Source organism: Salvia miltiorrhiza, chromosome 6 (genome assembly GCF_028751815.1).
Source record: "Salvia miltiorrhiza cultivar Shanhuang (shh) chromosome 6, IMPLAD_Smil_shh, whole genome shotgun sequence".
In the NCBI taxonomy this organism is placed as follows: Eukaryota; Viridiplantae; Streptophyta; class Magnoliopsida; order Lamiales; family Lamiaceae; genus Salvia; species Salvia miltiorrhiza.
Window position 1 is genome coordinate 19,352,563 of NC_080392.1, and position 12,903 is coordinate 19,365,465.

The window sequence follows — 12,903 nt, forward strand, 5'->3', positions numbered from 1 at the left end:
CAGAAGATTTAATTTAAAATATGCACATGCAAACCCCTAAAATTAGAAAAATTAAGCATAAATCAACCCCTCCCACACTTAGCCTTTTGCTTGTCCTCAAGCAAAATCCATATGAATCCTAGGAAGAGATTGATTTCAACAATGCAAATTTCCATCCAAACATTCACAAAGTCAATTCAAAATTTTATCAACAACACACATCTCTCGATCATGCAAGTAACTCAAAGTTTAAGACGCAACAAAAGAGTAATGCAAGTAATTCGATCAGACCCAATTCTCCGCTAGAAGTGAATTCCCTAATGTGATCACCTTTATAATCAATATCACCATTTTTCACACTTTTTGTGCTTAAGATTTTTAACAGTTGAGCCAAAATTCATGAAATAAAACCATTTGAATGTAATCCAAAGTCTTTTCACGTGGTTTCCCATGCTCATAGTTAGTCTAGAGGAGCAGAGACTCAGAGCTGTCACGTTTTCAGAACAGGCCAGATGTTTCAGAGCTGGAATTTTCAGAGTTGGCAATTCGTCCAACATTTTTCACATTTCACAGATAAGATACAATCGTTGGTAATCACACTGACAATACTCCTTCTAGTATCTACCGGACAAATCACGTTTTACTAACTTACAATCATGTTGCAACAAAACTCATAATTCTTTGCATAATCAAGAGACGCATATTAAAAATAAAACAAGAATAACCACCATTCATTCACAAACCCTAAATGCACATCGAAAACCATCTTCTCTTCCACAAATTCATAAAAATTCGCATGAGACAAAGACCAAAAACTAAGCATAGAAGACTAATCTCGTCAAATTTTTCTTTTTTCTTTTTTTTTTGTTTTTTTTTTAATATAAGCACGAGAAAACACCCCCACACTAAAAGCATGCCATGTCCTCAGGGAAGAAAATAAATACGAATAGTTTAGAAAACGTCCCTGATTATCGGCATTGAAAAACTGAAGCATCGTGAGAGGCGGTTAAGAAAGGGCTTTGCGGTCTGTTGCAAGTGGAGAGTGGCAGCATTGATAGCTGTAGAATAGAAAGGCAGCGCTGACTCAGCGTGTTGAAGAGCGACACCACGAAGCAGTTGGATATCGCCAAATGCGCGCCGTCAGCCCCGCCTTTCAACGCCATCGCCAAATTCGAAATCAAGTCGCCTAACGAGTTCCCCCACGCTAGGGCAGTTCAGCGCTGACGGGTGTTGGGCGCAGCAGGGCAGGGTGGCAGCAGGGCTGAATCTTTGGGAGCGAAGGCACTTGCATTTGGCAGCGCTGGCGTGATGCCGCGTTGAAAATGGAGAGTGAATGTGCTGGCAGCGCTTTCATGTAGCAGCGCTGACGTTCTGCCGTGTTAAATTTGGAGAGCGCTGGCATTTGGCAGAGCGCAGCGGGCTAGATGGTCAGCGCTATCGGAGAGGCGGCATTTGCGCGTGGCCTTGATTTGCTGCATAAGTGACTCGATGGCGTCGAAGTTGTTGGCGAGGGCGAGCTTGTGGATGATGGTGGCGTAGAGGGATTCATTGGGGTTGTGGTCTTTGCGGGTGGAGAGCTGGGCGAGGAGAGGGCAGCCCCGGTATGCGGCAGCGCTGGCATGTGGCGGTGTGGCTGGGCGGGGCGTGGCTGGCGGGGTGGCAGCGCTGGCGGGTGGCAGCGCTGCCGGGGGCGTGGCTGGGCGGTCTTGGCGGCTGGTAGCGCTGGCGTGTGGCGGTGTGGCTGGGCAGGCTTAGCGGGTGCGCTGAGCGGGCTGGCAGCGCTGACGGGAGTGTGGCTGGGCGGGGTGGCTGGCAGCGCTGGCGTGTGGCGGTGTGGCTGGGCAGGCTTAGCGGGTGCGCTAAGCGGGCTGGCAGCGCTGACGGGAGTGGCTGGCAGCGCTGGGTGGCTGGCGGGTGGCAGGGCGGAGGTGCTGGCAGCGCTGGCGGGTGGCAGCGCTGACGGGAGCGGGTGGCTGTGTGCGCTGGCGGGTGCGTGGCTGGGCAGGGCTGGGCGGTTTGGCAGCGCTGGCGGGCGGGCAACGCTGGCGGGTGGCAGCGCTGACGGGGGCATGGCTGGGCGGGCTGGCGCGTAGGTGCTGGCAGCGCTGGCGTTCCGGGGCGAGCTGGTCAGCGGGTGGTTGGGCGTTGACGGAGGAGTTAATAATTTTTTTTTTTTTTTTTTTTTTAGTGTTGGCTCCCTTTTTCCCTTTGTCGGCGTTGGCAACCTTATCCATCGTTCATTTTCAACGCTCACTTATTTTGCCACCCAATTTTTTTTTTTTTTTTTTGAAGATACTCTTTCCCCCAAAATTTGCGACGCTGACTGCTTCACTCAATCGGCCTTGCCTTTATTTGCCAACGCTGACTCCTTCAGCTATTTTCCTTTCTTTTGCCAGCGTTGGCTTTTATGGCGTCTTTTCTCCCTTAGCCATTATTGGCAATTCTTGACCTTAGCTTGGTAACTGTGCCATTATAGGCGCTGACGGGTGCGGGTGGCGGGTGGCGGAGGAGTTCTTGCAGCGCTGACCAATTCGGTTGATTTATGCGGGTGGCAAAAATCAATGCCGATGGAATTGGTCAGCATAAATCAACCGAATGGGCGGGCTTGAGCTAACATGAACGCCAACATCAAAGTATCCACATGGCGACCAAAACTGAGGAAAGACTCAAAACAAACAACGAAAACAAAGAAAGCAAAAGAAAAATAAAAATTAAAAACAAACCAAAGGTGGGTTGCCTCCCACTAAGCGCTAGAGTTAAAGTCTCCAGCCCGACTTCAGAGTTGAACCTCAGCTAGGGTTGTGCAGAGCTTGAGACTCCACCTCCATAGGCGAGCTCTGGTGCTCGTAGTACGGCTTCACTCGATGGCCATTCACTCGGAAACTCTCCTTTGTGTGCTCGTTCAACAGCTCTACCGCACCATGCTCGAACACCTCTTTGAGTAAAAATGGACCGCTCCATCTGGATTTCAGCTTTCCCGGAAATAACTTAAGTCGAGAATTGAACAAGAGCACCTTCATTCCAGGGCAAAGCTTCTTGTGGCAAATGCGGCAATCGTGGAGTCGCTTCACTTTGTCCTTGTAAATTCTCGCATTCTCATACGCCTCATTGCGTAGCTCATCTAGCTCCTCCATTTGTAGCGTGCGCTGCTTCACAGCAGAGTCCAAGTCATAGTTAGCAGCCTTGATCGCCCAATAAGCTTTATGCTCAATTTCCACCGGCAGATGGCAGGCCTTGCCATAGACGAGACGGTACGGACTCATCCCAAGCACGCCCTTGAAGGCAGTTCTGTACGCCCAAAGAGCATCATTCAACTTTGCGGATCAGTCCTTGCGCGAGGGTTGAACTGTTTTCTCCAAAATTCCCTTGATTTGCCGATTGCTCGTCTCGGCTTGGCCAGAGGTCTGCGGGTGATAAGGTGTTGCTACCTTGTGCGTGATCCCATTCTTCTTCATGAGCTTTGCAAACAACTTATTGCAGAAGTGCTTTCCTCCATCGCTAATGATGGCTCTAGGAAATCCGAATCTAGAAAGAATGTTCTCTTGCACAAACTTAAGTACCACATTAGCATCACATGTTCGCGTGGGAATAGCCTCAACCCACTTGGACACGTAATCTACAGCAAGTAAAATATATTGAAACCCATGTGAAGTAGGAAATGGCCCCATGAAATCAATGCCCCACACATCGAAAATTTCGACAATTAATATGCTTTGGAGAGGCATCTCATTCCTGCGGCTGATATTTCCTATTCTCTGGCACCTATCGCATGCAAGAGTGAAAATGTGTGCATCTTTGAAAATGGAAGGCCAAAATAAACCTGATTGAAGAATTTTATGTGCTGTTTTCTGCCCCCCAAAGTGTCCACCACAATGATCTTCATGACACATCTTCAACACTTGTTGTTGCTCCTCTACCGGCACACACCGTCTAATGACATCATCCTTTCCAAGCTTGAAGAGGTGAGGAATCTCCCAATAGTAGTGCCTGCACTGAGCTAAAAATCTCTTTCTCTCCTGCGATGTCAGCTCAGGTCGTAGAATACCACAAACTAAGTAGTTGACAAAATCGGCATACCAGAGGACGGCGCTCGCAGGGCTGGACTGAGCATCGCTGAGTTCGGCAGCGCTGGGCTGGACAGCGCTGAGCTGATCAGCGTTGACTTCGGCAAGGCTCGCAGGGATGAACTGAGCCGCGTTGGGCTGGGCAGCGCTGCATTCGGTGGAGCTGGGTTCGGTAGATCTGGACTCTGCAGCGCTGCACTTGTCAAAGGTTAATGCATATGTTTGCTCAAAAGGAAAAGATTCAGGGATGCAATTAAGATTCGACTCTATCCGATGATTATCCAAGCGTGAAAGGTGGTCAGCTACATGGTTCTCGCTCCCTTTCCTATCCCTGATCTCTACATCAAATTCTTGCAACAGTAAGACCCAACGGATCAGACGAGCTTTAGCTTGAGGTTTAGTCATCAAATATCGCAGCGCAGCATGGTCACTATGAACAATAACCTTAGACCCAATGATGTAGGCACGAAATTTATCTAAGGCAAAGACCACAGCAAGCATCTCTTTTTCAGTAGTGGTGTAATTTACTTGTGCACTGTTCAGAGTTAAACTAGCATAGTAAATTACACGTAACATCTTATCCACACGCTGACCTAGCACAGCTCCTACAGCAGAGTTAGACGCATCACACATAATTTCAAAGGGCAATGACCAATCAGGCGCAATCACCACCGGGGCAGAGCTCAATTTTAGTTTTAATGTTTCAAAGGCATTTATGCAAGAGTCATCAAAATTAAACGGAATGTCCTGAGCTAGCAGTTTGCATAGAGGTTGGCTAATTTTAGAGAAATCTTTAATGAAACGTCGGTAAAAACCGGCGTGACCTAAGAAACTCCTAATTCCTTTAACATCAATAGGGGGTGGCAACTTTTGGATTACCTCCACTTTAGCTCTATCGACCTCTAGTCCATGTTTAGACACCACATGACCCAAGACAATACCACGTGTAACCATGAAATGACTCTTTTCCCAACTCAAGGTTAGGCCACTTTCAATGCACCTTTGCAACACTACATCAATCTTCGTCAAACAATCATGAAAGGACTGCCCAAAAACCGAAAAATCATCCATAAAAATCTCCACGAATTTACCAATCATTTCAGAGAATATGGACATCATGCATCGTTGAAACGTCCCGGGTGCATTGCACAACCCGAACGGCATCCTCTTCCATGCAAACGTCCCAAAAGGAGTGGTGAAGGCAGTCTTGAGTTGATCTTCCGGGGCGATCGCGATCTGGTAATATCCTGACAAACCATCAAGAAAACAATAAAAATCATGCCCAACTAAACGATCTAACATTTGATCAACAAAAGGGAGAGGGAGGTGATCCTTCTTGGTGACGGCATTGAGTTTCCTATAGTCAACGCACATCCGCCATCCCGTCGTGGGATGCGTTGGTACCAACTCCATCTTGTCATTGCGCACAACCGTCATTCCTCCTTTCTTTGGCACGACATGCACGGGACTCACCCACTCACTATCAGCGACAGAGTAGATGATCCCTTCGGCCAGCAGCTTAAGGATCTCCTTGCGCACGACATCCATCAGAATAGGATTCAATCGTCGCTGAGCGTCTCGCTTTGGTGCTGCTCCCTCCTCTAGGTTGATTTTGTGCATGCATGTGGCTGGACTTATGCCACGTATGTCTGCCAGGCTCCATCCCAACGCTGCCTTGTTTCTCTTCAATACATTGAGCAACGCTGCCTCTTGCTCCCAAGTCAGCGTGGAAGATATGATCACTGGCTTCTCCTCACCTGCTTCTAAAAATACATACTTAAGATTGGCAGGGAGTTCCTTTAGTTCCAGCGCTGACCTCTTGGTTTCCATCTGTTCATCAAAGGGCAGCTCGGTATGGCTGGACAGCGCTGAGCTCGGTAGAGCGGACTGGTCAGCGCTAAAGGGTGGCAGAGCTGGCTGGGCAGTGCTGAAGGGTGCTGAGCTCGGCAGAGTTGACTGTAGCAGCGCGGGAATCGGCAGAGTTGGCTGCGGCAGCGCTGACTCTTCATGCAGCGCTGATTCTTCAGCTTCCTTAGCTAATTCCTCCATGTCGGCCGATCCAGCAAAAGTTTCCATATACTCCTGTTCCTGAATAAATACCTTCTCAACCAAGCCATTAATAGCATCTATATATGAACATTCATTTATGAAATTCGTAGAAGGCATTGCACGATTTTCATGCACCGAAAAAGACACCGACTCTCCTAACACCGTCATTTTAATAGTTCCATGTTTAACATCAATCAAAGTGTTAGTGGTCGCCATAAAGGGTCTTCCTAATAGTAGAGTGTGGTCTCTACCATTCTCATGCACATCCCCAATCTCAAGCACTACGAAGTCAACAGGCACAATCAAACCCCCGACTCTAACCAGAATATCCTCTACTATCCCACGGGGGTACCTAACGGACCTATCAGCTAGTTGTAGACACATGCGAGTGGATTTCAAATTACCTAACTCTAATTGTTGAAAAATAGAGTAAGGCATCAAATTAATTCCCGCTCCCAGATCTAACATACCCGTGGCCTTCTTACCATTTCCCAAAGCAATATTAATCACAAAGCTACCTGGATCTCGCTGCTTTGGTGGTAAGGATTGCTGCATGATTGAGGTCGCTACTTCTGAGACTAAAATTTTCTCATTGTCCCCGAACTTTCGCTTGTTGGAGACCAACTCCTTGAAAAACTTCACATACGCCGGTACTTTTCTGATCACATCAAGGAGAGGAAGATTCACGTTCACCTTGGCAAGCATGTTGTAGAAGTCGGCGAACTGTTTATCCAGCTTTTCATTCTTCAATCTGCTAGGAAAAGGGATCGGAGGTCGATAGGGTGTGGTAGACTTGTGAAGTTTATTCTCCTTTTCTTCCTCCATCTCTCCATCTTTTTGCTGATCTGCCTTCTCTCCATTGGTAGGGCTGGTCAGAGCTGAGCTCGGCATCTCTGGTCTGGGCTGTGCTGAGCTCGGCAGCTCTGCTCTGGTGAAGGCAGAGCTATTCAGAGCTGAATTAGGCAGAGCTGGACTTGGCAGCGCTGACATCGGCGGAGCTGGATTCGGCAGCGCTGACTGCAGCAGCGCTGACTTTGACTTTGAGAGATTCTGCAATGCTGAGTTCGTCAGGGATGAACTTGGCAGCGCTGGCACTTCCACTTTGTTATCCACCATCTTACCATTACGAAGAACAGTTACAGCTAGAGCTTGATGCGGCTGAGCAGGTTGGCCATGAAACTTTCCGGGCTGCTGTTGTTGTTGGATTTGATTCAAAGTACCGGAAAGTTGACCGACAGTTGTTTCAAGCCTTTTTATGGTAGATGCTTGGGACTCCATATTCTGCTTAGTCATCTCCATATTTTGCTTACTAATCTCCATGAAAGCTTGCAAGGTATCCTCTAGGGATGTTTTCTGTGGTGGCATGGGCCGTGCACTCTGCTGCAGGGCTGATTGTTGGTGTTGGTATTGCGATCTATATGGTTGAGAGGAGCTTTGCTGCGGAGGGAAATATTGTGGTTGCTGTTGGTAGCCCATTTGGGGTGGTCGACGGTATTGATTCCCCCCAAAATTTTGATTTCCCCATCCAGCATTCGGTTGACTTCTCCATCCTCCATTGACATTCTGTTGCCCTTGATTCATGTTCTGCCCATATGGTCTACTTAGCCCTTGATTATAGCTTTGAAATCCTTGTGCCGCATAGACCTCGGCTTGTCCTTCCGGAGTAAACTCTCCCATTCTATGGCACTCATTAGCTCCGTGGCTGAAATCTCCACAAATACCACAAGGCTCCATATTCTGCATAGCTGGGTTCGGCAGAGCTGCCATCGGCAGTTCTGCATTCTGCAGAGCTGGCGTCGGCAGCGCTGCATTCTGCAGAGCTTAATTCTGCACCGGAACGGAAGGTGTATCATCTTGCCCATCTTCAGTTGTTGTACGTCCCGCATGATTGAAGCCAATTGTTGTTGTATTTCAAATTGATTCGTCACTGCGCTGGCTTCAACTCTTCTTCCACGGACGGATTTTTGTTGGGAGCTCTCAGCTAAAGTTTTAAAAATCCCTTTTAACTCAGTTGCTGTCTTCCGAGCTATGTTACCTCCTGCCGTGCTATCCACCATAAATTGGGCAGTTTGCACTAACCCATCGTAAAAGAACTGCATCAACATAACATTAGTGAATTGATGTTGAGGGCATTGACGGAGGAGTTCTTCATATCTCTCCCAAGCTTCATGCAAAGGCTCGTCCGCTCCTTGGGTGAACTTCATTATTTTTGTTCTCAACTCCTGTGTCTTATGGCTTGGGTAGTATTTCAGCATGAATTTTTCACAAGCATCTCCCCACGTAGTGATTGAGTTGGGTGGCAGAGATAGCATCCACGTCCTCGCCCGGTCTTTAAGTGCATAGGGGAAGCACTTGAGCTTGAGTTGGTCCTCCGTGAGACTAAGCAAAGGAATTGTTTGCACTTGGGTGCAAAAATCCCGGATGAATTGCAGAGCATCCTCGCTTGGCATCCCGTGGAACACCGGCAGTAAACTCGAGTCATTTGGTTTGAGATTGTAGTTTCTCACAGCAGTGGGGAGCACGATTGCCGACGTGTTGGTATCTCCAATCACAGGTCTGGTGAAGTCTCCCATGTATTCCTTGTTCTGGGCCATCTCCTTCTTCTCCTCGTTTAAATTCTGCTCAACTTTGTCCTGTTCAGAGCTGGTTTCTTCCTTGGTGGTTTTCTGCTCAGTGCGGAAGTTGGCAGGGCTGGCTTGGTCTGTGCTGAAATTGGCAGTGCGAACTTCGGCACCGCTGCCAGCGTTGACTTCGGCAGAGCTGGCAGCGTTGACTTCGGCAGCGAAGAACTTGAAGGCAGGGCTGGCCTCTTCCTCCTTGAAGGCAGGGCTGGCAGCGTTGACTTCGGCAGAGCTGGCAGCGTTGACTTCGGCAGCGAAGAACTTGAAGGCAGGGCTGGCCTCTTCCTCCTTTGTCTCTACGGTGTGCTCTGGAATTTCAGGTTCAAATTCAGAGCCAGAGTAGAAATCGTCAGTTGGAGACACCAATTTGCCTTTAAGACTACGGCGTCCCTGCATGCATAACACTGAACAAACAGATTACGCGTACCGAGTGGAAGAAACGTAAAAACAAAACCGAGAAAAACTGGAAATTAAATAAAGCAAGTAAAAACGACACAACTAAAACGCCTAAAACTTTCCCCGGCAACGGCGCCAAAATTTGACTCAACCTAGAACACCTCTAGTTTGACTTGCAATAGAACAAGGACATTCTAGTGATGGTAAGTTGACCCAGTGTCATCTCTCAAGGAAAGTCTTAAAGGGCTTCTAGTAGTATCGTGGGAAAAAGTAATAAAAGAAAGCAGTAAAGAATTTGATTATTAATCTAAAACTGAAACTTAAAACTGAATTAAAACTAAATTGTAAAATTACTAGGTGAATTAAATTATTAACCCTAGGCAGAATTAAAACAACTTAAATAAAATCTAACTTAAGAAATTAAGTACTTGTAAATTAAAAATAAAACTAATCTAGGCATGAAACTAAAGTGCATAATTTAAATTGCATAATTAAAAAGAAAGCATAAACATGAACTAAAAACATAAACATGATTAAACGAAAATAAATTGAATTGAAATACGAAATACCGTAAATGTCTTGAACGTGTAATTGTGTCACGCAATCACAATCCAATAAATAACTAAAACTTAACTAAATCGAAAACTAACTAAAAACAATGAATTTTCAATACTATGAAAAAGAACTATGAAAGCAATAAATTCTAAATTTCGGATGCCAAGAGATCTCAAGGATGGAGTCTAAAACTATAGCAAAAGATAGATGATTTTACAATAGAAATGAAACCCTATTTATAGACCTAGCTCTGGTGAGAATAAGCATAGCTGGAAAGTAATCGGTACTGGCAAGAATAAACATAGCTGGAAAGTAATAGTTGGCAAGAATATGCGGAGCTGGAAAGAATAAACATAGCTCTGGAAAGTGAACTCCGATGATTATGCTCGGGAAAGGTAGTCAGCGTTGGCGAAATAGGCGGAGCTGGAAAGTAGTCAGCGCTGGCATTATGGGCGGAGCTGAAAATGGTCAGCGCTGGCAAGAATGGGCGGAACTGAAAATGGTCAGCGCTGGCAAGAATGGGCGGAGCTGAAAATGGTCAGCGCTGGCAGTTATGAGCTAAGCTGAAAATGGTCAGCGCTGGCAGTTATGAGCTGAGTTGAAAATGGTCAGCGCTGGCAGTTATGAGCTAAGTTGAAAATGGTCAGCGCTGGCAGTTATGAGCTAAGCTGAAAATGGTCAGCGCTGGCAGTTATGAGCTGAGCTGAAAATGGTCAGCGCTGGTAGTTGATTCTGGCACTTAGCTCTGCTATGTCGATGTCTGCTAAAAACACCATTTTTAGCCCAAAAATCTCCAAAATTGCATTCTTCCATCTATAAACCTACATCTCCTGCAAAGCATCAAACAAACCATAAAACGCACCAATTTCCAGAAGATTTAATTTAAAATATGCACATGCAAACCCCTAAAATTAGAACAATTAAGCATAAATCAGTTACTACAGCATATCACCCTCAAGCAAATGGCCAAGCTGAGATTTCCAATAGAGAGATAAAGAGCATTTTGGAAAAGGTGCTACACCCAAACCGCAAGGACTGGAGTAACCACTTGGGAGATGCGTTATGGGCATACCGAACTGCTTTCAAAACACCTATAGGTATGTCCCCTTTCAGGCTGCTCTATGGAAAAAGATGTCATCTACCGGTGGAGATTGAACATTAAGGCGTACTGGGTAATCAAGCAAATAAACCTTAGTATGAGCCTAGCTGGAGAAACACGGAAGCTGCAGATGAGTGAGTTAGAAGAACTTCGGTTGGAGGCTTATGATAATGATGTGCTCTATAAGGAGCGAACCAGGAGAATCCATGATGGCAAGATCAGGAAGAAAGAGTTTTGGGCAGGACAAAAAGTTTTACTTTTCAATTCTCGTTTCAAAATGATGGCAGGGAAGCTTCGTTCAAAATGGTCTGGACCATTTGTGATCAAAGAAATCTTTTCAAATGGAAGCATAAAGGCGTATGATCACAATGGAGTTGATACATTCGTGGTAAATGGGCATCGCTTGAAGCCCTACCATGAACTTGCTGAAGTAGAGAAAGAGAAGGAGGAATGTCAACTTCTCAACCCTGTGTACGACTGAAAGATGAAGAAAGAGTCGAGCTCGAGACAAAAAACAAGAGCGTTTGCTGGGAGGCAACCCAGCGTTGTTATTTGGTATGGTCTTTACCGAAGTTTCTTTTCTTTAAGTTTGTTTTATTTTGTTTGGATGCACTAATCTTGTAGGGAGTCGGGCCAAGAAAGTTTCGGTTGGAGGCCCAGTGGAGAATCCGAGCCCACTTTGCGTTGCAAAGTGTGTAGGTGGAGGATTGGGGCTTTGAATATTCTAGCTGAGGGCTTACAAAGGAAACTGACGTAGGAGTGTCAGCGGCAGGCGGTGATTTGACGGGAACTCTTCGGTTTCCGCAGCAAATTTGAAATTCAAATTTTGCCAATGATTTCTTTCCTTAGAAACCAAAATACTGCCATAACCGTCACTCTTACCTTCTTTAAACCCCTCAACCCACGATTCACACCCACAAACCCTAACCTTCAAAACCGCTACACCATGATCCCCACTCTCTCCAAACCCTAAATTTCCATAACTGCCAATCATCTTTTAAAGCAAGCCTTATTCCTCAATTTCCCCACAAACCCAAACTTTCCCACAAAAAGAAAAAAAAATTGATCCTTAGACTCTACAAATCACCATGGCAAAAACTAAAGGAGGGATAGCGTCCGGAAGCACTCAACCACCGAGAGGAAAGAACACCAAACCACCATCTCCGAAGTGAACTACGAGGCGAACCACCTCTGAAGAGACCTCCACCAAGGTCACTAAAGACCCCTTATTGACTATTCAGCCCGAGGACAGAGGACGTGCTGAAGTTTTACGATAGGAGGAGCAGGAGACCGCAAGGGCAGCCGTTGAGTCAAAACAACCGGAGGGGCCGGAAGAAGAGGAGCCTGAGCTTACGCCTCCGGCGAAGAAGTCGAAGAAAGCCCCAATGGACAAGGCAACGAAGGCAACTCCCGCACGGTCCGTCGCCGCGCCAATACCACCAATTCAAGCTCAACCACCACCGCAAATTCTTTAAACCTCCATGCAATAAGGGAAAACCGCCTCCGAAGATACGGGAGAAGAAGGAGAGGAAGAAGCTGAAGAAGAGGAGGGTGCTGAGGCCATTCCCGAGGAGGAGGTAGAAATTCCTCCACCACAAAGCAAAAGGCTGGAGGTTAAGAGGAAACTTGATGTTACGAAGCCTCCACTGCCCGTCAAAGCCAAACCATCGCCAGTAGGCAGTAAGACTAGAACCAAATGCGAACAAAGCAGAAAAAAGAAGAAGCCTACTGCAGCTGAGAAATGAAAGGCCAAGGAGATGGAAATACCAATGGAGGCAGAGCCAGAGAAGACTGAGATTGTGGAGAGCTCTAACTCCGAAGACATTGTTGCCCCTGCTAAGCCGGTGACAAGCACAATCATCTCGAAGCCGAAGGTTGTGAAGTGCAAAGGATTGGTGCGTCCTAGCACCGCAGAGGTGGTCATACCGAAGGACAGTCAGAGGTATGCTATTCTGCTGAACCGGGAAATAACTCCATGGTATTTTCTGATTGCTGAGGTGTTGGATGATTTTGGGATAAGAGAGCGCGTGAAAGGTTACTTTAAGAATATTGGTTGGGTGAAGGTGTTAGGGTGGAGTGTGTTGGCGTTTAAACAAATGTCAGAGGAGTTTATGAGCACGGTGGAGTTCAAACCAAAGGG

The 12,903-nt window shown here is 46.6% G+C and overlaps 2 protein-coding genes across 2 annotated transcripts; both read left to right on the plus strand.

The window, feature by feature from the left end:
- The first annotated feature begins 1,598 nt into the window (after positions 1–1,598).
- LOC130990614 (uncharacterized) lies at positions 1,599–2,072 on the plus strand. Its single transcript, XM_057914836.1, has one exon. It carries the CDS (start codon positions 1,599–1,601, stop codon positions 2,070–2,072), a length of 474 nt encoding a protein of 157 aa, XP_057770819.1.
- A 5,366-nt stretch (positions 2,073–7,438) lies between these two features.
- On the plus strand, positions 7,439–11,244 carry LOC130990615 (uncharacterized). Its single transcript, XM_057914837.1, has 2 exons — positions 7,439–7,583; positions 10,778–11,244. Exons 1-2 carry the CDS (start codon positions 7,439–7,441, stop codon positions 11,242–11,244), a joined length of 612 nt encoding a protein of 203 aa, XP_057770820.1.
- Positions 11,245–12,903: the final 1,659 nt, after the last annotated feature.